The sequence below is a fragment of the Rhinatrema bivittatum genome, chromosome 6, assembly GCF_901001135.1.
Source record: "Rhinatrema bivittatum chromosome 6, aRhiBiv1.1, whole genome shotgun sequence".
Taxonomy (NCBI): domain Eukaryota; kingdom Metazoa; phylum Chordata; class Amphibia; order Gymnophiona; family Rhinatrematidae; genus Rhinatrema; species Rhinatrema bivittatum.
The window spans coordinates 36,095,301-36,123,296 of record NC_042620.1 but is presented as its reverse complement, the minus strand read 5'-3'; the positions used below and the strand labels follow the sequence as shown (position 1 = coordinate 36,123,296).

The 27,996-nt window shown below is 44.3% G+C and overlaps 1 protein-coding gene across 10 annotated transcripts in view; it reads left to right on the top strand.

The window, feature by feature from the left end:
- Nucleotides 1-27,996, top strand: part of MUC13 (mucin 13, cell surface associated) — a 114,186-nt gene that overhangs the window by 44,409 nt on the left and 41,781 nt on the right. For 4 of the 10 annotated variants that reach the window (XM_029605255.1, XM_029605259.1, XM_029605258.1 and 1 more), the window contains 6 exons: nucleotides 5,673-5,720; nucleotides 8,029-8,082; nucleotides 11,159-11,206; nucleotides 13,167-13,220; nucleotides 20,905-20,958; nucleotides 27,204-27,335. In XM_029605255.1, the coding sequence (XP_029461115.1) occupies nucleotides 5,673-5,720; nucleotides 8,029-8,082; nucleotides 11,159-11,206; nucleotides 13,167-13,220; nucleotides 20,905-20,958; nucleotides 27,204-27,335 (390 nt within the window). The remainder of the gene's footprint in view (nucleotides 1-5,672; nucleotides 5,721-8,028; nucleotides 8,083-11,158; nucleotides 11,207-13,166; nucleotides 13,221-20,904; nucleotides 20,959-27,203; nucleotides 27,336-27,996) is intronic. The other 6 variants (XM_029605260.1, XM_029605254.1, XM_029605262.1 and 3 more) reach the window with 4 other exon arrangements.

The following is a 27,996-nucleotide window of genomic DNA, read 5'->3' as shown; positions in this document are numbered from 1 at the left end:
GGATGTGTGGGTGAGAGAGCATCTGTGTGTGTGGGATAAGTGTGTGTGGGATAAAGAATGTGTGACACTGTGAGAGCGTGTGAGTGTGAAAGAGCATGTGTGAGAGCATCTGTGTATGTGTGTGTGTGAGAGAGAATGAATGTGTGTATTAGAGATGAGCTTCGTTTTTCTGGCTCGGGTCGGGTTTCAGTTCGGGCACTTCGTGGGAAAACTTGTTTTCCCATGGATCGTTTTTCGGCAAAAACGAAGCTGGAACCCGAACCTGGAAAAACGAATTTAAAAAAAAACCCCAAATCGGAAAAAACCCACCCCAACCCTTCAATTTTACTTTCTTACACCCCCCCCCCCCCCAAACCATCCCGATCCCTCCCCAAGACTTACTAAAAGCCCTGGTGGTCCAGCGGGGTCCCGCGAGCGATCTCTCCCTCCATGCCGTCGGGCCTGCTACGAATCAAAATGGTGCCGTTGGCCCTTTGCCCTTACGATGTCACAGGGGCTACCGGTGCCATTTGTCGGCCCCTATCACATGGTAGGAGCACAAGATGGTGCTGGCCGTCCATTGCTCCTACCATGTGACAGGGGCTGACCAATGGCACCAGTAGCCCCTGTGACATCGTAAGGGCAAAGGGCCATCGGCGCCATTTTGATTCGTAGCAGGCCCCGACAGCATGGAGGGAGAGATCGCTCGCGGGACCCCGCTGGACCACCAGGGCTTTTCGTAAGTCTTGGGGAGGGATCGGGATGGTGGTGGGGTTATAAGAAAGTAAAATTGAAAGGTTGGGGTGTTTTGTTTTTTTAATAAATGTGCTTCTCCCCCCACCCCCGCTCTAACCTGAAAAACGAATTTTCCCCGAAGTTCGGGAAAAAATCCGTTTCGTGGTTCAGGTCCCCCGAGCCACTATGAATTAGGCAATTTTGTTGAAATTGCCTAATTCGTGATAAACGAATGCACATCTCTAGTGTGAATCAGTTTGTACTAATCAAAGGCAATCTTAGGGTGACTGGAAATCAAAAGTTCACAGATATGGAAAACAGGGAGTATTTGATGTGTTTTACTATTTTGAAATATTTTATTGATATTTGCAAAACTTTTTATTTTTTTTTTATATGAGTTTTTAATTATTGGCTGTTATTCTACTTGTACAAGGTTTTGAAATATTTATTCTTTTTGTCAGTATGTTTTTACTCTTATGATTGTTTTATATTCCTTGCTTTTATTGTTTTGAGGAATGTTATTTCTATTTTTTCTATTTTAGCGTGCATACAGTATGGCTTGTTGCAGTTTCCAGTTCAATGTCTTTTTTCATGTAAAACTGGAAATTATAAATGTGAAATTTTATTTAGGGGAGGTGGCCATGTGCAGACACAAGGCTGTAAAGTTCACCTAGAATACCTAATGCCCTTGCACAAGCCCAGAGAGAGTGTTTCATAACAAGACCCCCACCGTTCACCCATCTTCCACTTCTCCAGGGGAAAATATTGGAGAAAAGGTAGGAGGCAGGTGTTAGGGTTCTTGGGAGTGTGGCAGCGTTGCCAGCTTCCTAGAAATATCATCACTGACACTTTATCTACCACTGCTCTGGGAAATCTGGCCCCTGCTTTCCCCCTTTTGCAGCATTTGAAATCACCGAAAGGGCCAGACTACAAAAAGATGACCCCCCTCTCCCCTTTTGACAACTTAATCTATGCCATGCCTTCAGGGGAAGGAGCACCATCTCATCCCTTGCCTCAGGCAGCAGATTGCCTAGAGCCACCCCTAACCTTAATTAATGGAGCTAAAGAATCACATACAAATGCTTATATTCTTCTGATTTGCATCTCCGTGAAAGGGAAAAATGCTGAAAGGGTATAAGCAAATAGGCGTTGATGTGATGAGGCTCTTGACCCCACCGACAGCCCTGTCCAGTCACCTGCTGGACAGCATAGAGAGGACTGGAGTAGGGAAGTTTAGGTCCCTCTTCGGGAAAAGTGGGAGCAGGGAGGAGGCTGGAAACTGCAGGTCAGTGATCCTGACCTCTGTGGTGAGGACGTTAATAGAATCCTTACTAAAGGCTAACACTGGGGAATGTCATAAGTTCAACTGATGACCGGATCGGAGGCAGCATGGAGGGGCATTGTACCCCTAGGTCATTTGTTGCTGAATGTCCTGGTTTGGGGAGCAAAGGGAATAGCTGCATAATAATAATACAAGTTGTTCATGTACCTAAATTAAGTGCATTTCTTTGTCTCACTTTTTCATAATTCAGCTACCTTTTTCTGTTACACTGACAATTAAAATTTATTTATCAGTTTAATAACCCCCCCCCCCCCTTGACTGCTTACCTCCTGGTCTGACCCTAGGGCAGAAACCGTCAGTGCTCATGTTCTTGGTGCCTGGTGCTGCCAACAGGTCGGTGGTGTTAGTGGGTAGGATTTCCCTCCCTTTACCCTAGCAAAACAAATAAGCCTATGAAAAAGGCTGGCAGTATACAAATATATACAGGACTATATAAGTATATACATTTCTACATGACTATATAAATTGCTATTAGGATGTCAAACAGCCCACTTATATAATCGTGGTTAATAGTCTCAGGCCACACAACTATATACATTTCCTCAAGGTAGCAATAACATTTAATATTTGGCATGTAAAATGATGCAACTGGGCTGGTGGACAGTGTTGGCCTTGGGGTTCCATTGTATCTAAACTGCTTCCATCTCCTCAGTCCCACTTCCACTACACTGAAAGGTCGGTGCCAACAATGAGGTTTACGCCCTCTTGGGGATCTGACTCTATCTCCTGGTCTGTTGCTGCTGTCCACATCCTCCTGGTGGACCCAACTCCACCTTCTGGAATGCTGCTGTGGTCCATGCCCTCCTGGGGAACCCAGTTGTACATTTAGTCCTCTCGCTGGTGTCCCCTTCTTCATGCGTGACTGCTTGATGTGCCGCTGGAGGCCCCTTCCTCCTGGGGGACCGCTCGATGTGCCCCCGGGATCCACACCCTGCTGGGGGTCCGCTTAATCTGCCACTGGGCTCCCTTCCTTCTGGGGGACTGCTCAATCTGTTTCTGGGGACCACACCCTCCTGGTGGACTGCTCAATCTGTCGCTGGGGTCCACGCCCTCCTAGGGGACTGCTCAATCAGCCACTGGGGTCCCCTTCCTCCTGGGGAGCCACTCCACCTCCAGATCTGTCACTGTCTTTCAGTTCTTCACCATTGGTAAGAGAGTTTTCCCTGGCTTGGGTTTATAGCTCTGCTAGGCTCACTGTTTTACCTAGCCTGGAAGGGTCACATTCTCTCAGCCAAAAGGCCAAGTCCCAGTCAGGACCATTGAAAGAGAATATGTACACACCCTTCCATCCTGCCTATCCTTTTTTTCTGTTCACCTAGAACTTGGTACCTAAGGATCTGACTTCCCTTGTTAGTCAGGGTAAGAATCTGTTTGCTTCCTAGTACTGTTTTCAGTACATTTCTCTCACAAATTTCTTTCTCATTCAGAATTCTCCAATGTAGGATGTTTCCAGTCATAGTTCTGTAATTTAAGATTTTGCTATCCTTTGATTTAAAGTGATATTTCACTGCAAGTTATCATCAGTAATCAAGGAGGCTGTGACATACAAATCCCCTGCCTGAGTCTCTGACTCATCTATTCAATGGTCATTTAAGAATCTTCACAGTAAGAGATCTACAAACCTTTTCAATCTCATTCTAGGTTTCCTGGGTTGGCGGCTGTATTGTCCTCTTTTTTTCTCTCTCTGCTGCAGTTCACTGAAATGGGAGCATGCTCTTTATCCTCTCTCTCCTGGAAGGGGGGTTTCATCAGTAATGCAAAGCACTATAATTGTCACACTGAGAAAAATATAATTTCTGTACAATAAATTTCAATCCAACCTAAAGAGAGAAGAATTTCTCAACATTTTATTCTTCCGTTTGGGCCATTAATATCAAACAGGGATGAACCAATGATTTTAGAATTACATGGTAAACAAATCTGTAGCAAACACCTTCTCTGTAGAGCTTTCCATCTGTTCATTTTCTGAATTTAAAATCATCAGTTTTTAATTTCAATCCTGAAGGTTTCCTGCAAAATCTACTCTTCAATTGAGGGAAAGTGATAGACATTCATGACTGTTGCAAATATGAAATCAAAGTCAGATACAGCAAACCAGAATAACATTCTTCTTCCAGATGCATTTTAAAAACTAGAATAGATTATTAAAATGCTTTCCTTCTCACACAGGAGCTGTTTAATGCGCACTAAAATGCAGAAACAAAACAAAAGTTTTGTGTGCGTCATTTTGGATTGGAAAGGACACAAAACATGATGGCGTTTTTCAATGTAATTTGAAATGACTGCAGATCCTCATTCTTCACTTTGGCCTATAAATGTCACAGTGGCACAACCATTGCTTTTAGAATTTATTTTAGGTTTAAAATCAATTGCAAATGTCTCCTCCATGGAGCTCTCTTGTGCCTCTTTTTCTGAATCTATAATTATCAGTTGATGGGGTTTAATTTCAAAAAGGTTTATTGCATGTAAAATCTGCGTATATGAGCGTATAGCACGTACCCATGTACAGGCTATTTTGGAAACAGGAGTACGAGAGTATTTAGTACGGGTCACACATATTTGTTAATGGGGGGAAAAAGCCAGTATAAGGCATTTGGGCTGGGATGAAGAGGTTTGTGCGTAGATTGTGATTTTGTAAGTGATGTTTGTGCATAAATTACCGATCAGTTTGTATGCCTTTCACCTGGTAATTAAGCCGTGGAAGTGAAGTGGAACTTGCTCTTAGTTTTTGGGTGAGAGACCAGGCTTAACTCATAGAGGTGTCAGTGAACTGATGATTCCAAGTACGTGTACAAGTATTCTCATAAGTGGAGTGCACGCGTCCTTTTTAAATGCCTGCCTCCATGTTTACCTCCGCGTATCTGCACAGAATTTTGCAAAATGTGTAGAGTAAGTATACGTTTTCCTGCATTACAAATACACGTGTATACTTTTAGGGCAGACATACACTTTCTTTTACAATCTGTGGGGCACCCATCATTCAGTTTATAAAATGCTCGCAGAACTCTCCGTGGGAACACTGACGCACACATTTGGGGACGTACGCAAACATTTGAAAATTAAGCTCTCAAGTTAAAGTGCGGAATGCTTTCTGCAGAATTTTCCAAAATTTAGCAGGTGAAACTCAGGCTTTGAATAATTTCCCCTGCTGTCTGGATAAATTTGTGAACAGAGATTCGCGGGGTTCACAGATTTAGTCACTCGAGAAAGGGGCAGCTCTGGAGCTCTTCCCGGAGTTGCTCAATGATTTAGCAGTCAGCACAGAATGTCAGCGCTAACCTGGTAAATTTAGCCAGACAAGTCCAGTTGCACAAAGAGTTGAACTAAATGTCGCCGGAAAAATTGTGTCTGGCTAGATTTATGAAATTTTCAACTAAATAGACAGCGGTAAGGTTAAGTTTGACTGAAAATGTGGCTGCAGATGACTGGGTAAGATCTATTGCTTTGCCCTCTCAGTGATTTAATGCAAATTGAAGCGTTAACAGTTTAAGCGGAATTTAGCTATGTTGCAAATTTGAAATCAAAGTTATAATTGGCAAATTTGGGTAACATTCTTCTTCCCAATTAAAAAGTATCAAATAAATGTGAGTTTTAAGTTGCTTTTCTTCTCACACAGGTTCAAGCAATACAGTGACCAACACGACCACTTCAGTCACCAGTCCAGGTATGAGCAAGAGAAAGATAACGTCCTTTATATAATGAAACATCTGGAATAGTCTGAAATGGCATCTCAGGAGAGGGAGAGAGCAGATAACTGCATGACTTGTTTTCAGCTAAAACTAGCTCATTTCAAAGAAAAAGTTTTCTATAGAACAATCTCATAGATTATTTTTGATTGCAGGTGCCTAAAACATAAATGACAGAGCTAAAGAACCACATATGCATGCCTTATATTCTTCAGCTGCCTATGGCTGTTAAAATACATAAATTAATTTTAGTTGTCAGTAATGTCAAACACTTTGGGGTAGATTTTATAAATTTACGCGCGCGCGTACTTTTGTTCGTGCACCAGGTGCAAACAAAAGTACACTGGATTTTATAAGATACGCGCGTATCTTATAAAATCTGGGGTCGGCGCGCGCAAGGGGGTGCACATTTCTACAACCTGCGCACGCCAAGCCCAGTGCGCGCCAAGCCCAGCACGAGCTGCCTGTTCCCCTCTGAGGCCGCTCCGAAATCGGAGCAGCCTCAGAGGGAACTTTCCTTCCACCTCCCCTCACCTTCCCTTCCCCTCCCTTCCCCTACCTAACCGACCCGCCCCCCCGGCCCTATCTAAACCCCCCCTACCTTTGTTGGCAGATTTACGCCTGCCGAAAGCAGGTGTAAATCTGCAAGCGCCAGGGGGAGGTTGGCGCGCCATCACCCGACCCAGGGGCTGGTCCGGAGGCCTCAACCACGCCCCCGGGCTGGCGTCACGCCCCCAACACGCCTCCGCCACGCCCCAAAATTTGTGCCGCCCACCCGACACACCCCCGACAAGCCCCCTTTGCAAAGCCCCGGGACTTACGCAGGGGGGGGGTTTGGGGTAGGTTTTCGTGGGGTACGCGCGTACCCCCAGATTTTATAAGATACGCGCGTATCTTATAAAATCCAGATGCCTTTGAAAATCTACCCCTAAGAATTGTCACACTGAGAAAAATATAATTTATGTACGATAAATATCAATCCAAACTAAAGAGAGAAGAATTTCTCAGCTTCCATTCATATTCACAGGGCATTTTATTCTTCAGTTTGGGTCGCAAATGTCACACTGGGATGAACCAATGATTTTAGAGTTACTTGGAAAACAAATTTGTAGCAAACAGAAACACCTCTTCTGTAGGACTTCTCCTCTCCTATTTTTCTGAATTTACATTTTTCAGTTTGTAATTTTAATCATGAACATTTCCAGTAAAATCTGCTCTTCAGTCGAGGGAAGTCCTATAGATTTAAAAGAAATTCATGACGGTTGCAAATGTGAAATCAAAGCCAGACACAGCAATCCAGAATAACATTCTTCTCCTCTATACATTTTAAAAACTTAAAAGAGAAATGTGAATGTGAAGTTTCTTTTCTTCTCATACAGAAGCAACCATTACAATAACCAGCATACCCGCATCCGAGGGAAACAATTCATGTTGAAATGGTTAGAATACTTTGAAATGGCTTCTCAGTAGAGAGAGAGCAGATTACTCTAGGGATGTGCAGAGGAAAAATTGTATCAGCTCATTCGTTCGTTTCATAGGTCACCTCCATTCATTTCTTTCATAAAAAATACATAATTTTTTTTTTTTTTTTGTTTTGCTTTTCATTGAACTCAATTGGGGCAGCAATCCCTAGGCCCCATGGACTTAAATGAAAAAAAAAAATCATCAGGGCTAGACTTCAATCCCTGCTTAGGCAAGCATTTCATGACTTACGCAAACATTTGAAAATTAAGCTCTCAAGTTAAAGTGCGGAATGCTTTCTGCAGAATCTGCCAAATTTAGCAGGTGAATCTCAGGCTTTGAATAATTTCCCTGCTGACTGGATAAATTTGTGATCAAAGATTCGCGGGGTTCACAGATTTAGTCGCTTGAGAAAGGGGCAGCTCTGGAGCTTTTCCCGGAGTTGCTCAATGATTTAGCAGTCAGTACAGAATGTCAGTGCTAACCTGGTAAATTTAGCCAGACAAGTCCAGTTGCACAAATAGCTGAACTAAATGTAGCCGGAAAATTGTGTCTGGCTACATTTATTAAATTTTCAACTGAACAGACAGCAGTGAGGTTAAGTTTGACTGAAAACGTGGCTGCAGATGACTGGGTAAGATCTATTGCTTTGCCTTCTCAGTGATTTAATGCAAAGTGAAGCGTAATGGTTTAGGAGGAAGTTAGCTATGTTGCAAATTTGAAATCAAAGTTATAATTGGCAAATTTGGGTAACATTCTTCTTCCCAATACATTTTAAAAGTATCAAATAAATGTGAATTTTAAGTTGCTTTTCTTCTCACACAGAAGCAAACAATCCAATGACCAACACGACCACTCCAGTAATGATAACCAGTCCAGGTATGAACAAAAGAAAGATAACGTCCTTTATAAAATGAAACATCTGGAATAGTCTGAAATGGCATCTCAGGAGAGGGAGAGAGCAGATAACTGCATGACTTGTTTTCAGCTAAAACTATCTCATTTCAAATATACATTTTTCTATTTAATAATCTTATAGATTATTTTTGATTGCAGGTGCCTACAACACAAATGACAGAAAACAACACATATGCATGCGTTATATTCTTCAGCTGCTTATGGCTGTTAAAATAGATAAATTAATTTTAGTTGACAGTAATGTCAAACACTAAGAATTGCCACACTGAGAAAAATATCATTTCTGTATGATATATTTCAATGCAACCTAAAGAGAGAAGAAATTCTCAGCTTCCATTCATATTCATAGGGCATTTTATTCTTCAGTTTGGGCCACAAATGTCACCCTGGGATGAACCAATGATTTAGAGTTACTTGGAAAACAAATTTGTAGCAAACACCTCCTCTCCTTTTTTTCTGAATTTACATTCTTTGGTTTGTAATTTTAATCATGAAGGTTTCCTGTAAAATCTCCTCTTCAATCGAGGGAAGTCCTATAGATTTAAAAGAAATTAATGACTGTTGCAAATATGAAATCAAAGCCATATAGCACAATCCAGAATAACATTCTTCTTCCAGATGCCTTTTAAAAACTAGAAGAGATTATTAAAATGCTTTCCTTCTCACACAGGAGCAGTTTAATGTGCACTAAAATGCGGAAACAAAACAAAAATTTTGTGTGCGTCATTTTAGATTGGAAAGGACCCAAAACATGATGGCGTTTTTCAATGTAATTTGAAATGACTGCAGATCCTCATTCTTCACTTTGGCCTATAAATGTCACAGTGGCACAACCATTGCTTTTAGAATTTATTTTAGGTTTAAAATCAATTGCAAATGTCTCCTCTGTGGAGCTCTCTTGTGCCTCTTTTTCTGAATTTATAATTATCAGTTGTTGGGGGTTTAATTTCAAAAAGGTTTATTGCATGTAAAATCCGTATATATGAGCGTATAGCACGTACACATGTACAGGCTATTTTGGATACAGGAGTATGCGAGTATTTGCAGGGTCACAGATATCTGTTAATGGGGGGAAAAAGGCAGTATAGGGCATTTGGGCTGGGGAGAGGAGGTTCGTGCATAGTTTGCAATTTTGTAAGTGATGTTTGTGCATATATTACTGATCTTTTCACCTGGTATTTAAGCTGCGGAAGTGAAGAGGAGCTTCTCCTTAGTCTGCAGTTTTTGGGTGAGAGTTAAAGGTTAAGCGGTGGAGGTGTCAGTGAGCTGGTGATTCCAAGTACATGGACGAGTATTTTCATAAGCGGAGTGCACGCATCCTTTATAAACGCCTGCTTCCATGTTTACCTCCAGGTTATTATGCACACATTGTACAGTTATTACACCTGTAAAACATCTGCACAGAATTTTGCAAAATGGGAAAAGTAAGTATACGTTTTCCTGCATTACAAATACACATAGAGGTAGATCTTCAAAACATACACGCGCGCGAACAAAAGTACACCAGATTTTATAAGATACGCGCGTATCTTATAAAATCCGGGGTCGGCGCCAAGCCGCGCAGCCTGCCTCCGTTCCCTCCGAGGCCGCTCCAAAATCGGAGTGGCCTCAGAGGGAACTTTCCTTCTGCGTCCCCCCACCTTCCCCTCCCTTCCCCTATCTACCCCACCCCCCAGCCCTACCTAAATCCCCCCCTACCTTTGTTGGGCAAGTAACGCCTGCTTGAAGCAGGCGTAACTTGCGCATGCAACCCTGGCATCCCCCGGCACAGGCCGCAGTGCCGGGGGACTCAAGACTGCCCTCCCGGCCCGCCCCCGAACCGTCGCCACGTCCCCGGACCCGCCCCGGACCGCCCCCTGCCCCTTTTACGAAGCCTCGGGACTTACGCGCGTCCCGGGGCTTTGTGCGCACAGGCGGCCTATGCAAAATAGGTGCGCCGGCGCGCGAGTGCCCTGCACGCGTAAATCCAGGAGGATTTACGCGCGTAGGGGTTTTAAAATCTACACGTACACGTACGAGTATTTTCACAAGTGGAGTGCACTCATCCTTTATAAACGCCTGCTTCCATGTTTACCTCCGGGTTATTATGCACACATAATAAGTAGCGCATTCTTATATTCCACCTTAATTTTATTTTTCATTTACAGAACCTCTAAATACTAGTGGTCCTTCCCGATGCAGCCACCACGAAACACGGGACCGTGTCGGGGGACGCTATATAAATGAATATGTTGGATCTGTGGATTTGCCTATTTTCATTCTTGAATTATCAAATATAATAAATATTAGGAATTGTGGAATTGAAGACTTGTCCCTGCACCATTTTTATTGGTTTTAAAATCTACCCCATATATTCTTTTGGGGCAGACATATGCATTATTTTACAATCCCATCATTCAATTTATAAAATACTCATAGAAATCTCCGTGGGAACACTGACGCACACATTTGGGGAATTACACAAACATTTGAAAATTAAGCTCTCAAGTTAAAGTGCGGAATGATTTCTGCAGAATCTTCCAAAATTTAGCAGGTAAATCTCAGACTTTCAATAATTTCCCCTGCTGACTGGATAAATTTGTGATCAGAGATTCGCGGGGTTCACAGATTTAGTCGCTCGAGAAAGGGTCAGCTCTGGAGCTGTTCCCGGGGTGGCTCAATGGTTTAGCAGTCAGCACAGAATGTCAGCCCTAAGCAGATAAATTTAGCCAGACAAGTCCAGTTGCAGAAAGAGTTGAACTAAATGTAGCCGGAAAAATTGTGTCTGGCTAGATTTATGAAATTTTCAACTGAACAGACAGCGGTGAGGTTAAGTTTGACTGAAAATGTGGCTGCAGATGACTGGGTAAGATCTATTGCTTTGCCCTCTCAGTGATTTAATGCAAATTGAAGCGTAACGGTTTAATCGGAATTTAGCTATGTTGCAAATTTGAAATCAAAGTTATAATTGGAAAATTTGGGTAACATTCTTCTTCCCAATACATTTTAAAAAGTATCAAATAAATGTGAGTTTTAAGTTGCTTTTCTTCTCACACAGGTTCAAACAATACAGTGACCAACACGACCACTTCAGTCACCAGTCCAGGTATGAGCAAGAGAAAGATAACATCCTTTATAAAATGAAACATCTGGAATAGTCTGAAATGGCATCTCAGGAGAGGGAGAGAGCAGATAACTGGATGGCCCGCGCCATTTTTAAATATGGCGCTGGCCGTCCATTGCTCCTACCATGTGACAGGGACTGGCCAATGGTACAGATACCCTGTCACATGCTAAGGGCAAAGGGCCATCGGCGCCATTTTGTTTACTGGCAGCTGATGGCCCGAGCACGGGAGAATGCTCCCGGGACCCCCGCTGAACCACCAGGTATTTAAAAATTTGGGGGGTGGGGGAATACTAACAAACTCATTTTAAAGAGTCGGCTGTATTTTTTGGTTATCGGCTCAGGCGCAGCCGATAAAAAAAACAAAACAAAACCCGATCGGACTGCAAGAAACAAATTTCACGATGTGAATCGGAACCGGAATCAGAACAGATACCGGTTCCGATTCACATCTCTAGAAGGTACTCACAATAGGCAGCGTTCCAGCAGAAGTCCCAGGGAGCTGGTAGGAGCAAGGTCCCAGGGTAAGGCCCTCCGAGGAGCGGATAGCCAACAGCAGAGAAGGGCGCCCGAGGAGCGGGTACCCAGCAAAGAGAATGCTCACGGCGTCTGGAACGGAAGGCCGTGAAGTGTGGTGCGGAATCAGCAATGAGGGAACTTGTTGCCAAGTCGTCAGTGATCAGGTGCAGTCAGCTTAAGTATCCGGGAGAGTAGACGTCATCAGAGGGGAAACGCCCTCGAGGTTCCCGCCAAGGCAAGCTTAAGACTGACTTGTGCGCTCGCACGCCTAAGTGATTCCAGAGGCAAGATGGCGGCCGGTAGCGCCCATGCTGTCTCGGGAATGCCAGGAGGGTCAGCGATAGCCAGCGGAGGCTGCCATTCTCCCCAATGGAGTCAGAGCAGTGAAGAAAGATGTGAGCATGAGAGGTTGCAGCCATCTTCGACCGACGGGCGTAACAAGAAGAATTTCTCAGCTTCCATTCATATTCACAGAGTATTTTATTCTTCAGTTTGGGCCGCAAATGTCACACTGGGATGAACCAATGATTTCAGAGTTACTTAGAAAACAAATTTGTAGCAAACACCTCCTCTCCTATTTTTCTGAATTTACATTCTTCAGTTTGTAATTTTAATCATGAACGTTTCCTGTAAAATCTCCTCTTCAATCGAGGGAAGTCCTAAAGATTTAAAAGAAATTAGTAACTGTTGCAAATATGAAATCAAAGCCATATAGCACAATCCAGAAAATTATTTTGGGCCAGACATATGCATTATTTTACAATCTGTGAGGCACCCATCCTTCAGTTTATAAAATACTCGCAGAACTCTCCCTGGAAACACTGACGCACACATTTAGGGAATTACACAAACATTTGAAAATTAAGCTCTCAAGTTAAAGTGTGGACTGTTTTCTGCAGAATCTTCCAAAACTTAGCAGGTAAATCTCAGACTTTCAATAATTTCCCCTGCTGACTGGATAAATTTGTGATCAGAGATTCGCGGGATTCACAGATTTAGTCATTCGAGAAAGGGTCAGCTCTGGAGCTGTTCCCGGGGGTGGCTCAATGATTTAGCAGTCAGCACAGAATGTCAGCCCTAAGCAGATAAATTTAGCCAGACAAGTCCAGTTGCAGAAAGAGTTGAACTAAATGTAGCCGGAAAAATTGTGTCTGGCTAGATTTATGAAATTTTCAACTGAACAGACAACGGTGAGGTTACGTTTGACTGAAAATGAGGCTGCAGATGACTGAGTAAGATCTATTACTTTGCCCTCTCAGTGATTTAATGCAAATTGAAGCATAACAGTTTAAGTGGAATTTAGCTATGTTGCAAATTTGAAATCAATGTTATAATTGGCAAATTTGGGTAACATTCTTCTTCCCAATACATTTTAAAAAGTATCAAAAAATGTGAATTTTAAGTTGCTTTTCTTCTCACACAGAATCAAACAATCCAATGACCAGCATGACCACTCCAGTAATGATAACCAGTCCAGGTATGAACAAGAGAAAGATAACGTCCTTTATAAAATGAAACATCTGGAATAGTCTGAAATGGCATCTCAGGAGAGGGAGAGAGCAGATAACTGCATGACTTGTTTTCAGCTAAAACTAGTTCATTTCAAAGATACATTTTTCTATTTAATAATCTTATAGATTATTTTTGTTTGCAGGTGCCTAGAACACAAATGACAGAAAACGACAGAGCCAAAGAACCACATATGCATGCCTTATATTCTTCAGCTGCTTATGGCTGTTAAAATAGATAAATTAATTTTAGTTGACAGTAATGTCAAATACTAAGAATTGTCACACTGAGAAAAATATCATTTCTGTACGATAAATTTCAATACAACCTAAAGAGAGAAGAAATTCTCAGCTTCCATTCATATTCACAGGGCATTTTATTCTTCAGTTTGGGCCACAAATGTCACCTTGGGATGAACCAATGATTTTAGAGTTACTTGGAAAACAAATTTGTAGCAAACACCTCCTCTCCTATTTTTCTGAATTTACATTTTTCAGTTTGTAATTTTAATCATGAAGGTTTCCTGTAAAATCTGCTCTTCAATCGAGGGAAGTCCTATAGATTTAAAAGAAATTAATGACTGTTGCAAATATGAAATCAAAGCCAGACACAGCAAACCAGAATAAGATTCTTCTTCCAGATGCCTTTTAAAAACTAGAAGAGATTATTAAAATGTATTTCTTCTCACACAGGAGCTGTTTAATGCCCACTAAAATGCGGAAACTAAACAAAAATTTTGTGTGCGTCATTTTAGATTGGAAAGGACAGAAAACATGATGGCGTTTTTCAATGTAATTTGAAATGACTGCAGATCCTCATTCTTCACTTTGGCCTACAAATGTCACAGTGGCACAACCATTGCTTTTAGAATTTATTCCAGTTTTAAAATCGATTGCAAATGTCTCCTCCGTGGAGCTCTCTTGTGCTTTCTTTTCTGAATTTACAATTATCAGTTGATGGGGTTTAATTTCAAAAAGCGTATATGAGCGTATTGTTATGTTGTGAAGAAAGTCAATAGTGGACCCTTGGGCCGGCTGATATGGACGACGTCCACAGTTGGTAATGAGCCGGGAGGCGGAGCTTAGCTGGAGCTGATGGATGACGTCTTCACCCTGGAAACCCGAGACCCCCCCAGGAGGAGCCCGTAGGGGTCCGAGTCGCTGGGACTTAGGAGAATCGTGAAGAAATCCGAGAGTCGTGGCTGGCTGAAGACAAGGAGAATCGTGAAGAAGTCCGAGGATCGTGGCTGGCTGAAGACAAGGAGAATCGTGAAGAAGTCCGAGGATCGTGGCTGGCTGAAGACAAGGAGAATCGTGAAGAAGTCCGAGGGTCGTGGCTGGCTGAAGACAAGGAGAAGCGTGAAGAAGTCCGAGGGTCGTGGCTGGCTGAAGACAAGGAGAATCGTGAAGAAGTCCGAGGGTCGTGGCTGGCTGAAGACAAGGAGAATCGTGAAGTCGGAGCTGGAGTCAAAGGCACAGCAGGAACAAGCTGGAACCCGAGCTGGAAGCAAGGCACGGCTGGAACAAGCAGGAACCAGAGCTGGAAGCAAGGCACGGCTGGAACAAGCAGGAACCCGAGCTGGAAGCAAGGCACGGCTGGAACAAGCAGGAACCCGAGCTGGAAGCACGGCACGGCTGGAACAAGCAGGAACCAGAGCTGGAAGCACGGCACGGCTGGAACAAGCAGGAACCAGAGCTGGAAGCAAGGCACGGCTGGAACAAGCAGGAACCCGAGCTGGAAGCAAGGCACGGCTGGAACAAGCAGGAACCAGAGCTGGAAGCAAGGCACGGCTGGAACAAGCAGGAACCCGAGCTGGAAGCAAGGCACGGCTGGAACAAGCAGGAACCAGAGCTGGAAGCACGGCACGGCTGGAACAAGCAGGAACCAGAGCTGGAAGCAAGGCACGGCTGGAACAAGCAGGAACCCGAGCTGGAAGCAAGGCACGGCTGGAACAAGCAGGAACCAGAGCTGGAAGCAAGGCACGGCTGGAACAAGCAGGAACCAGAGCTGGAAGCAAGGCACGGCTGGAACAAGCAGGAACCAGAGCTGGAAGCAAGGCACGGCTGGAACAAGCAGGAACCAGAGCTGGAAGCAAGGCACGGCTGGAACAAGCAGGAACCAGAGCTGGAAGCAAGGCACGGCTGGAACAAGCAGGAACCAGAGCTGGAAGCAAGGCACGGCTGGAACAAGCAGGAACCAGAGCTGGAAGCAAGGCACGGCTGGAACAAGCAGGAACCAGAGCTGGAAGCAAGGCACGGCTGGAACAAGCAGGAACAAGGCAACTAACCACTCAAGGAGCGACCACGTTGCAAAGGCAAGGTAAGGCAGTCAGACGCTGGTTTAAATAGCCGGCCAGCGTCTGACGTCAGGAACGGGGCGTTTCAGCACTTCCGGGTGCTGGACCTTTAAGAGCCCCCTCCTCGCGCGCGCGTGCCCAGGCAGTGGGAGGAGTCAGGCTCGGCCTTCGGCGGCGTCTCCACGTGGAGGGAGACGCTGCCATGCGGCCCTACAGGCCCCAGGCGTGGCGGATCGCGGCAGCCCCGGGGGAGTCGGCAGAAAGGTAAGGACCCGGTCGCTAGCCTGGCGACCGGGACCGCAACACGTATAGCACGTACACATGTAGAGGGTATTTTGGAAACATCAGGAGAACGCGTGTATTTGCAGGGTGACAGATATCTGTCACTGGGGGAAAATAGGCAGTATAGGGCATTTGGGCTGGGGAGAGGAGGTTCGTGCATAGTTTGCGATTTTGTAAGTGATGTTTGTGCATATATTACTGATCTTTTCACCTGGTATTTAAGCTGCGGAAGTGAAGAGGAGCTTCTCCTTAATCTGCAGTTTTTGGGTGAGAGTTAAGGGTTAAGCGGTGAAGGTGTCAGTGAGCTTGTGATTCCAAGTATATGCACGAGTATTTTCATAAGTATTTTCATAAGTATTTTCATAAGTATTTTCATAAGGCCTCTCCAAACGCACAGCACTCGCCGCCGAGGGCTCCAACGCCGGCCACGCGGCCAGTCCCTCCGCTCCGCCCTCTAAGACGCTGCACCAGCCGATTGGCTCCACACCTACCTCCACGTCAGCGGTAAGCGGGGGTTTTAAATCCCAGACGCCCAGATCGGCGCCCTTTCTGCCGCGATTGCCTCCTCGCCGCTCCCCGGACGAAATCGCTGCCAGGCCTGCGCATCCGGCGCTGAAGCCCGTCGGGGCAAGGCCTCTCCAAACGCACAGCACTCGCCGCCGAGGGCTCCAACGCCGGCCACGCGGCCAGTCCCTCCGCTCCGCCCTCTAAGACGCTGCACCAGCCGATTGGCTCCACACCTACCTCCACGTCAGCGGTAAGCGGGGGTTTTAAATCCCAGACGCCCAGATCGGCGTCGCGCGCCTAAGGAGCGCGACAAAGGGGCCTGCCCCTTTGTGTGCCCCTTCGTGTAACCCCGGAGGGCTACACTCCCAGCTCCGGCTCCAACTAGCCTCTACTCACAAAGACTGCCTTCTCTCCCCGGTCCATCAACAGCACAAACGCAGCACCACTACAACACAAGCGCTACACGCTAAAATGTTCCCCACCTTCCCAATACCTATTTTACAACACAGCCTGTCAGCAATAGGAAAACCTAACAGATCATTCATACTACAACACAAACGACAGGCGCTACACCGAAACCTTAAATCATTCACCCCAATTTTGATAACACCCATCACCCAACTCTTAGGCCTCACTGTATTCTCACTTTCACTATTCAATGCACAATCTCTGTCCAAGAAATCTCTAATCCTCAACGACTATCTCCTTGATACCAAACCAGATATATGTGCTATAACAGAAACATGGCTCAAACCCACGGACACAGCAATTATAAACCAACTTCCCACATCAAACTACGACATCTTCTCCATCCCCCGACTGAAAAAAAGAGGAGGAGGACTCCTATTTGCATCAAAAAAAGACCTCGGGTTCATCCAGCACCCATACAACTCAGACTCTAAACTAGAAATGGGTCTCTTCACCTCGGAACAACTACAAATCCTACTCGTCTACGCCCCTCCGGGCCTCCTTGAGACAGACCCCTCCCCCTTAGTAGAGGAAATCACAACCCTCATCAAAATGGACGCTCCAGCAATTATCCTAGGAGATTTTAATCTGCATGTGGACAACCCTACCCCATCATCCAGCTGTGAATCCTTTCTCTCAGCCCTCTCAGCCCTGGGTTTCAAACAAGTAGTTACCAAACCCACACACAAAGCAGGCCACACACTGGATCTTATCTTTATTAACCCAGGCATCAAACATTCTTCACGCCTCAAAAGCAAGAAGGTCCCTTGGTCTGATCACTCACTTATCTCAACCGCATTCTCATTGAAAAAACCCTCCACCTCCAAAGGGCCCTCACCATCTTTCCCATACAGAAGATCCTGCTCTACAGAAGACCTCAGCTCCCACCTAGCCTCTCAACTTCCATCCATTGATCTCTCAAACCCGAACACAGCTCTCCGCTCTTGGAAAGCCATCACAGATTCCATAGCCGACAAGCTATGTCCGCTAGCAACCAAAAAATCACTCCCAAACGCCTCCAAAAGACAACCATGGTTCACGGAAGAACTAAGAAAGCTAAAACAAAATCTAAGACAGAAAGAGAGCGACTGGCGCAAATCCCCAAGCACCAATACACGATCCATCTACAAAGCCACCCTCCATCAATACAAGTCAACTACCTCTAAATCCAAAAGGGACTACTATGCATCCAAGATTCACCACTTAATCTTTGACGCAAAAGCCCTCTTCGCCTATGTCTCCAATCTCACCCAAATCATCCCACAGGAGATTCCCAACGACCTAGCACAACCCAAAGCTGAAGAACTTGCTCTTCATTTTCACAACAAAGTCAACAGCCTTCTAACTCATCTGCCTTCTAATCCCACCGACCCTGCTCTTTACCAGTCTCTTCAACAATCATCCCTCAACAACAATGGTCTGGAAACACTTGAACCCATCTCTATCTTAGAGATACAAACTCTTATAAGAAGAATGAAACCTTCCTCCCATCCTTTGGATACTATCCCCACCAAACTGCTCCTGGCCATCCCTGACTCCATCGCTAAAACATTGTCGGACATCATAAACTGCTCACTCTCCCAAGGACTATATCCTGACGACCTCAAATTGGCCTCCATCAAACCTCTGCTCAAGAAACCCAACTTGGATCCTAAAGACCCCAACAACTTCCGTCCTATCGCCAATCTCCCATTCATAGCCAAGATTCTAGAAAAAGTTGTCAATACTCAACTCTCCGAATACATAGAAGAAAACAAAATCCTATTCCAATCACAATACGGATTTCGCAAATCACTGAACACAGAATCCCTCCTCATCTCCATGTCTGACTTCATATTAATGGGCCTTGACAAAGGCCAATCCTTCCTCTTAATTCTACTGGACCTATCAGCCGCCTTTGATACGGTCAATCATTCCATTCTCACTTCCATTCTGGCTTCTATAGGTATCTCAGGCACCGCTCTCTCATGGTTTAAATCTTTTCTCTCCAACAGAGGCTTCAAGGTTAAGATACAGAACAAAGAATCTTCACGAATGGACGCATCCATAGGAGTCCCTCAGGGCTCCTCACTGTCACCTACACTCTTTAACATTTATCTTTTACCTATCTGCCAACTCCTCTCCAACCTTAACCTCAAACATTTCCTCTACGCCGACGACATCCAGATCGTGATACCCATTAAAGAATCTTACACAAAAACATTGGTTCACTGGGAAAACTGTCTCTTCGAAATTAAACATCTCCTGGCTAACCTAAACCTAGTTTTAAACTCCTCTAAAACAGAACTGCTTCTCATCTCCCCAGATAACAATGCCATCTCTAATCCTCCAACTATCCCAACTACTACACAGGTGAGAGATCTAGGAGTATTAATTGATAACCGGATGAACCTTAAAGCTTACATCAACAGAACCACCAAGGACTGTTTCCACAAACTCCAAGTTCTGAAAAGAATTAGACCACTCTTCCACACTCAGGACTTCAGAACCATTCTACAAGCTATCATTTTTTCTAAGATCGATTACTGTAACTCTATCCTTCTGGGCCTACCTTCCTCCTATACTAGACCCCTCCAGATGTTACAAAACGCTGCGGCAAGATTACTGACAAACTCCAGGAGGAGGGACCATATATCTCCAATCCTAAAAGATCTCCACTGGTTGCCTGTTCACTTTAGAATCCTCTACAAATCTCTTTCCATAATATACAAAACCATCCATCAACACACCCCACTCGACTTACAATTCCCATTCCAAATTTATAACTCCTCCAGACCAACAAGAGACACACTCAGAGGATCTCTTCAAGTGCCCCCAGCCAAAACTACCAAACACATTACCTTGAGAGATCGGGCCTTTTCAACAGCCGGCCCCCTTCTATGGAACTCCATCCCACCGGACCTTAGACAGGAGCCCAGCCTCCCAACCTTCAGGAAGAGACTTAAGACCTGGCTGTTTAAAAAAGCTTTCCCGGACACCGATTAATTCTATTCAGCCAGATTCTACCACTTCCACATGTAAAAATGTTATTACTAATGTAAATACCTATACCTAATGTTATTCTCTCCCTTTTCTTCTCTCCTCCCAGTTCTATTACCTTGTTATTTGTAACTGCTTCCTTCTACACAAATAGGTTATTGAATTGTTCACTGTACACCCCTGTTATATGTAAACCGGCATGATGTGTTTGCAACATGAATGCCGGTATATAAAAATTTTAAATAAATAAAATAAATAAATAAATAAGTGGAGTGCACGCATCCTTTATGAACGCCTGCCTCCATGTTTACCTCTGGGTTATTATGCACACATCTTACAATTATTACACCTGTAAAATATCTGCACAGAATTTTGCAAAATGGGAAGAGTAAGTATACGTTTTCCTGCATTACAAATACACGTGTATACTTTTGGGGCAGACATACCTATTATTTTACAATCTGTGGGGCACCCATCATTCAGTTTATAAAATACTCGGAGAAATCTCTGTGGAAACACTGACGCACGCATTTGGGGACGTACGCAAACATTTGAAAATTAAGCTCTCAAGTTAAAGTGCGGAATGCTTTCTGCACAATCTTTCAAAATTTAGCAGGTAAATCTCAGACTTTCAATAATTTCCCCTGCTGACTGGATACATTTGTGATTAGTGAATTGCAGGGTTCACAGATTTAATCGCTCGAGAAAGGGTCAGCTCTGGAGCTGTTCTCGGGGTGGCTCAATGATTTAGCAGTCAGCACAGAATTTCAGCCCTAACCAGATAAATTTAGCCAGACAAGTCCAGTTGCACAAAGAGTTGAACTAAATGTAGCCGGAAAAATTGTGTCTGGCAGGATTTATGAAAATTTCAGCTGAACAGACAGCGGTGAGGTTAAGTTTGACTGAAAATGTGGCTGCAGATGACTGAGTAAGATCTATTACTTTGCCCTCTCAGTGATTTAATGCAAATTGAAGTGTAACTGTTTAGGAGGAATTTAGCTATATTGCAAATTTGAAATCAAAGTTATAATTGGCAATTTTGGGTAACATTCTTCTTCTCAATACATTTTAAAAAGAATCAAATAAATGTGAATTTTAAGTTGCTTTTCTTCTCACACAGATGCAAACAATCCAATGACCAACACAACCACTCCAGTAATGATAACCAGTACAGGTATGAACAAAAGAAAGATAACGTCCTTTATAAAATGAAACATCTGGAACAGTCTGAAATGGCATCTCAGAAGAGGGAGAGAGCAGATAACTTGTTTTCAGTTAGTACTAGCTCATTTCAAACAAAACGTTTTCTTTATAATAATCTTATAGATTAATTTTGATTGCAGGTGCCTAAAACACAAAGGGCCAGATTTTTAAACCTAGGCGCGGGCATAGATTTGTGCGCGCAACTCAGCGCACACAAATCTATGCCCAATTTTATAACATGTGCGCGTAGCCGCACGTATGTTGTAAAATCCGGTTTCGGCGCGCGCAAGGTACACAAGTGTGCACCACCTTGCGCGCGCCGAAACCCGATCCCACCGGCGGCAGAAGAAGCAGGAGGCCACAGTAGAAAAGGAAGCCCATCTGGCAACTCCTTCTCATTGGCTGGCCCTGCGGGATTCAACTCTCATGGTGCGAGCATTCTCCTCTTGCAATGAAAGAAATTCTAGCACCATGAGTGTTGAACTACCTTGGGGGCCAGCACACGAAGAGGAGCTGCTCTCCACAAAGAAGGAACAGGCTGGCAGCAGCAGCAGTGGAGGAGGAGGAATGACCCATGGGCCCCGACTGTCTGGTGTGTGTATGTGAATGGGAGCCTGCCTGGGATTTGGGTGGATGTGAATGGGAGCCTGCCTGCGGTGTGTGGGTGTAATTGGGAGCTTGTCTGGGGTGTAGGTGTGGGTGTGTGTGTGGGTGGGAGAGAGAGAGAGAGAATGGGAATCTGCCTCAGTTTATGTGTGTGTGAGAGGGAGAGAGAATGTGAGCTGCCTGGGTTGTATGAGTGTATGAGAGAGAAAGAGAGAATGGGTGCTGCAGGTGGATTCCAACCTGCCAGCAGATGAAATGAAGATGAGAGCCCGACACTGCTGGTAGATCCCAAGAAAAGAAGATCTGGAGATGCCTGAGAATTTGTCTGAGAGGGAGCAAATGTGTGTATGAGTCTCTGTGTGTTTTGTGTATATATATATATATATATATATATATATATATGTATAAATATCTACCCCCCACCCGGATGGTCTGAGCCCCGATCGCGCGACCGCTCCGGCAGAACAGTTAAAAAAAGGAAAGCAGCAAAAAAATAAAAAAGGAACCGCGCCGAGTCCCGCCCACCATCCAGCGGCCACCAATCAGAGCCAGCCCTGCTTGGGCTTTAAACGGGGCTCTGCTAGGCGCCGCGCGCCGAAGGAGTGCGACAAAGGGGCCTGCCCCTTTGTGTGCCCCTTCGTGCAGCCCTGAGTTGCAGCCTGTTGCAGACAGTCCAGGTCAACTTCTCGCCACTCCACGGCGGCCATATTTCCATTTCCTCCCAACAGCAGGGTAATTTCTGTAAGATTTGAGTAGGTTACAAATCCGACCAGTTCACCATTAAATTTAGTTCACTCCAGCACCAGCCCTACTCCCTAGACCTACGAACCTCGATTCATACTCTCCATCAAAGAGCACTTTCGCCGACTTCTCGTCAGAGTACACCCTCTAGGTTCAATACATCCCTCAGCTCACCCTACAATTTTTACCTTCAACACACCCTCCACAAAAAGCAAACATGGCTGCCTCACCCATCACCATCATTCATAATATCAAGAGAACTCCAGCAAAAAAACAGGCTATACCACACACTATACAAAAAAGATTCATCCCTATCATTATCTCGCCCCTGAACCAACTGCTGGGCCTCTCACTATTCACTTTATCTTTGCTGAACGCACAGTCTCTACAAAAAAAACTCACCTTCTTCATGACTATCTTCTAGAAACACATACTGACCTTTGTGCAATCACTGAAACTTGGCTAAAACCAGAAGACATTGCTACAATCAACCAACTCCCTGTGCACGCGTATGACATATTCTCCATCCCCAGGCTGAAAAAAAGAGGAGGTGGTCTCCTCCTCGCAGCTAACAAAAAACTAGGAATCTCTCTACAGACTGCAATATCCTCACAATCTGTAGAATTTGCTGTATTTAAATCCTCCTACCTGCAAATAGGTCTCATATACGCCCCCCCCAGGGTGCCTTGAAGCAGACCCATCACATTTGATTGAAAGCATAGCGAAACACATCAATGCCGACACACCAGCTATACTCCTGGGGGATTTTAACCTCCACGTGGACTCATCTCCTCGTTCACCCAGTTGTGAAACCTTCCTCGATACACTTAACTTCATGGGTTTCATACAAATAGTTAATGAACCCACCCATAAAGCAGGTCACACGCTCGACCTCATTTTCATTAACCACGGCCTTACTCCCTCCTCCCTTTCAATATACCTACCAGTTCCTTGGTCGGACCATAAGCTCATCACCATCGCACTTAAGATACATCAACCTACCCCCCCAAAAAAGCAGAACAACACGGTCCAATTCAGAAAGCTTTGCAGCCAGGAAACTCTCAGCAATAGCCTATCCGCAGAACTTAACCACCTGGACCTCACAGACACAGACTCAGCCGTAGCTTCCTGGACCAACATCACCAAAAAAGTGGCCGATACTACCTGCCCAACTATCACCAAAGCCTCTCAAGCAAACAAAGACAACAAAAAACCGTGGTACACTCCAAAACTGAAATCCATGAAACAGGAACTCAGAAAAAAAGAACAGCTTTGGCGTAAAAACCCATCATCTACCAACCTCACAGCATTTAAGTCCATGATGCATCAATACAGAATCTCCATCCTCCAAGCAAAGAGAGACTTTTACTCACAAAAAATCCACCACTTCCTCTTTGACCCCAAGGCACTTTTTTCCCTGGTTTCGTCCCTCACCAAACCCCCCTCGACGTCTATACCAGATGATATAGCTGCAAGCAAAGCAGAGGAACTTGCGACTTACTTCAAAAACAAGATCCCAAACTTATTAACTCAAGCCAAGGAAAACAAAGATACTACGTCTTCAACACCTCTAGCTGCCATGCCACCACAAAAGGCTAGCCTTGGGGAATTTGAGCTGACCTCATCCCTAGAAATTGAAAACATTCTAAAAAAACTTAAACCTTCTTCTCATCCTCAGGGCGCCATCCCAACTAACCTCCTCATCTCTTGCTCTAAAACCATCTCCAAACCTATCGCCCAAATCATCAGCTGCTCCTTATCTCAAGGGCTAGTTCCCGACCCTCTCAAAATGGCAATCATAAAACCATTCCTAAAAAAACCAAATCTCTCTCCAGATAACCCAGCCAATTTTCGCCCAATAGCAAATCTGCCCCTCATCGCAAAAATCATGGAACGAATTGCAAATAAACAACTGACAGAATACTTGAGCAACAACAATATTCTTTCCCCCTCGCAATTCGGCTTCCGCCGATCTTGAAGCACAGAAACTCTCCTAATCTCATTAACGGACTCCATCCTACTGAACCTTGAAGAAAAACAACCCTGTCTACTCATCCTCCTTGACCTAACAGCAGCATTTGACACGGTCAATCATAATACATTGGTTGATCGTCTGTCAGACATTGGCATCAGAGACGTCGCCCTCGCCTGGTTCAAATCTTTTCTTCAGAACAGGCATTATAAGGTTAAGATCAACAGGGAGGAATCTCAACCAGTCAACTGCAATCTGGGAGTCCCACAAGGCTCTTCACTTTCTCCAACCTTATTCAACATATACTTGCTCCCACTCTGCCAGCTCCTCCGCAAGCTAAATCTTATCCACTACCTATATGCTGACGATGTTCAGATTCTGATTCCTATTACTGATTCACTTCATAAAACTCTGGACTTCTGGAACTCATGCCAACATGCCATCAACAACCTGCTGACAAGTCTCAATCTGATTCTTAATCAAAACAAGACAGAGTACCTTCTCATTTCCCAAGATGGAAACTACCCACAACCTATCACTAACCTGGCCTCACAATTAACCCTATCCCCACAAGTCAGAAACCTGGGAGTTATACTAGATAACCAAATGAATTACAGATCTTACATCAACAACATCATAAAGGATGGATTTTTCAAACTACAAGTCTTAAAAAGATTGAGACCCCTTCTCCATTTTCAAGATTTTCGATCAGTTTTACAAGCAATCATTCTCAGTAAACTCAACTACTGCAATTCACTACTACTTGGCCTCCCTGCTAACTCCACAAAACCTCTACAGATGTTGCAGAACGCAACAGCAAGGATTCTAACCAAGACAAACAAAAGAGTCCATATAACACCCATCTTGAAAAATCTACACTGGTTCCCCATCAAATTCAGAATACTTTACAAAGCACTCTCATCAATCCACAAGGCAATACATAACATCGCCCCACTTGAGCTCAAGATCCCTCTTCAACCTCACACTCCACCAGACCAGTGAGACAAGCATACGGAAACAACCTACAGGTCCCACCGATGAAGACAACATTAAGTAAAAGAGCTTTCTCAACTGCCGGTCCCAAACTTTGGAACTCTCTCCCATCAGACCTCAGACTAGTGCAATGCCCTATTGTATTTAAGAAAAGACTCAAGACCTGGTTATTCAACCAAGCATTCTCCTAACTTCAGCTTCTATTTGAATGCCAACCAATGATCATGACTAAAGATGTAGCTTTATGTTGTTAACCCCAATTATTTTTATCCAAGTTCAATCTTCCTGTTTTTTGTAAGACATCCCCTTGTCATGTTATTGTTTAGAATGTAAACCGATTTGATTAGTAATTCTGTTACTGGAAAATCGGTATATAAAAGTGCTAAATAAATAAATATATATATATATAAGAAAGAGAGGAGAAAGTTTGTGCGTCCCTCTCCCACTAATCCATGACAATCTCAGGGTGACTGGAAAACAAAGTTCCCAGGTATGGAGACCATGATTTTTCAAAATTCTTTTAAGTTTTACTTTGCAGGTGTTATTTGATGTGTCTGATGTTTTGAAATATTTTATTGATATTTGGGAAATTTTAAAAAAACTTGTACATTAGTTTTTAATTATTTGATCTTTTATTCAACAGCTTTTTTTGAAATATTATTAGTATACTTTTAGTATTATGATTATGTATTTATTTTATTTCTTGATTTTATTGTTTGATGTTTGAGGAATAGTGATGGTTCTGTTTTTTCATTGTTGCATTGCATAGAGTGTTTGGCTTCTTGCAGTTTCCAGTTCAGTTTTTGTCTGCGCATTTGTATTTCTACTTTATGGTTGCTCTAGTCTGTATTTGGTGAGGGTCTGTTTATGTTCTGCATGTGCGACTGGGGTGAGGCATTCTCCTAATAGGAAGTGTATTAGTGTATTCGGGCTTTCGGAGGGTCAAACCTACACCCAACACACATCACAATAGGCCCGATACCATATGGGTTCCAAATGTCTTTTTCGCAGGGATTTCTGGTTGGCATCACAGCGGTGCATGTGAATATAATGTAAAAGATATTTTTACCTCAGAATACTGTACTTTGATATTTTTCATGTAAAATATAAATGCATAACTCTTAACTGTGTGTGTGGAATGGGGCAGGGGGCGTCATGCAAGGCTATAAGATTCGCCTAGGGCCTTGCACCAGCCATAGGTTTGAGGGGGTGGATGGGAATGATGTCAGTTTTTAAAGTTTGTATCACTGAAGGGAGCTGGGCGGGTTTTTTTTTTGCTGAGTCCGGGACAGAGAATGAATGAACCAGGGGGGAGGCAGCACAGTATTTGTTCGTACAGGGCAACAAAAAAAAGCTAGCACCGGCCCTGAAGAGAAGACAGCGGTAGAAATGGGAGGGGTGGGAAAGGGCTGTCTGCACCCGGGTCAGCCGCCCCCTCCTCACCCTCTCTCAGAGTCTGAGCTGTCGTGGCAAGAGTGCAGGAGACTGTTCTGCATTACAGCCTCCGCTTCAGCAGCTGTAGGAGTCCCACACCAGCGATAAATCTTCCTGGTACTGTGTTACCTGATCCTACCAGCTGCGGGAGTGCCACGCCCACCGGAAATCCTGGCTTTGCAAAGTGCTCAGCCAATCGGGCGTGGTTGAACAAGGTGCATGCTATTGCCTGCAGACTCAGAGCTGCTCCTCGGGGGCGGGGACGTGAGCAGCATTTGCAATTTTGATCATTGTTTTGTGCCAAAAAATTACGTGTGGAGAAAGTGGGTGCTAATCTCCTGCGTGCAGTTTTTGCCCGTGGGCAATAACCAAGACAGAGTTTGCACCAAGGCATCCACTTTAACCTTACACTACCAGAGAAACTACCATGAGTATTTTTAAGTGAAATTGTACCATCTTTCATCCTGCAGAACGTCCCAAACCCTGTGAAGCAAACCCTTGTAGAAGCGGGATAGCGACTTGTATAAACATGCAAACGAACCATACCTGCAAATGTCCATTTGGGTTTTTTTATAACGATAGTGAAGGAAGTTGCGATCTAGGTAAGTAAGGGAAACTGGGTGTGAATGTGCGTTGGGATTGATTTTTTTTGGGGGGGCGGGGTTTCATGCATGTCTTTTTATAATAAAATCTGTAGTTGAATAGGATCCGAGTAACTGTTCTTTTACTGCATTCACTCTGATTAGGAGGAATGCCAGTGGGACCATGTATGAATGATGTATTATTTTCAGCCTTGTGGCTCTGTTGTCAATGCAGTGGTGCTGCTGGGTGCCGAAGCAATAAAGTGCACCCAGCCTAGCTCATGGGTTTATTTGCAGCTGGGCACGCTAGACTAGCGCTCGATGCAGTAAGGAGATTAGTGCATCCAAAACGGATGCCCTAACAAATGTGTCGCAGATAGCGCCCATCACATGTAAATTCCATGTAAACGAGGACATTATCTATTCCCCCCCCCCCCCCCCCCCCAGCTTCCCCAATGAAGTAAAGTCAACGCGCAGTCAAGGACCTCCTCCTCCTTAGTATCACTGTGACTTTAATTTACTCCTTGCAGTATAGAAAAATAAATGTATATTGACTTGATCAAAAGAAAACCCACTTTTCTTATGGATCCACAACCTAGGGGCTCCTGATATAATGCATTTCAGCCACCTTAGCAAAAACAAACAGCGGGATCAAGATGGATACGTGGAGGAGGAAAGGTTG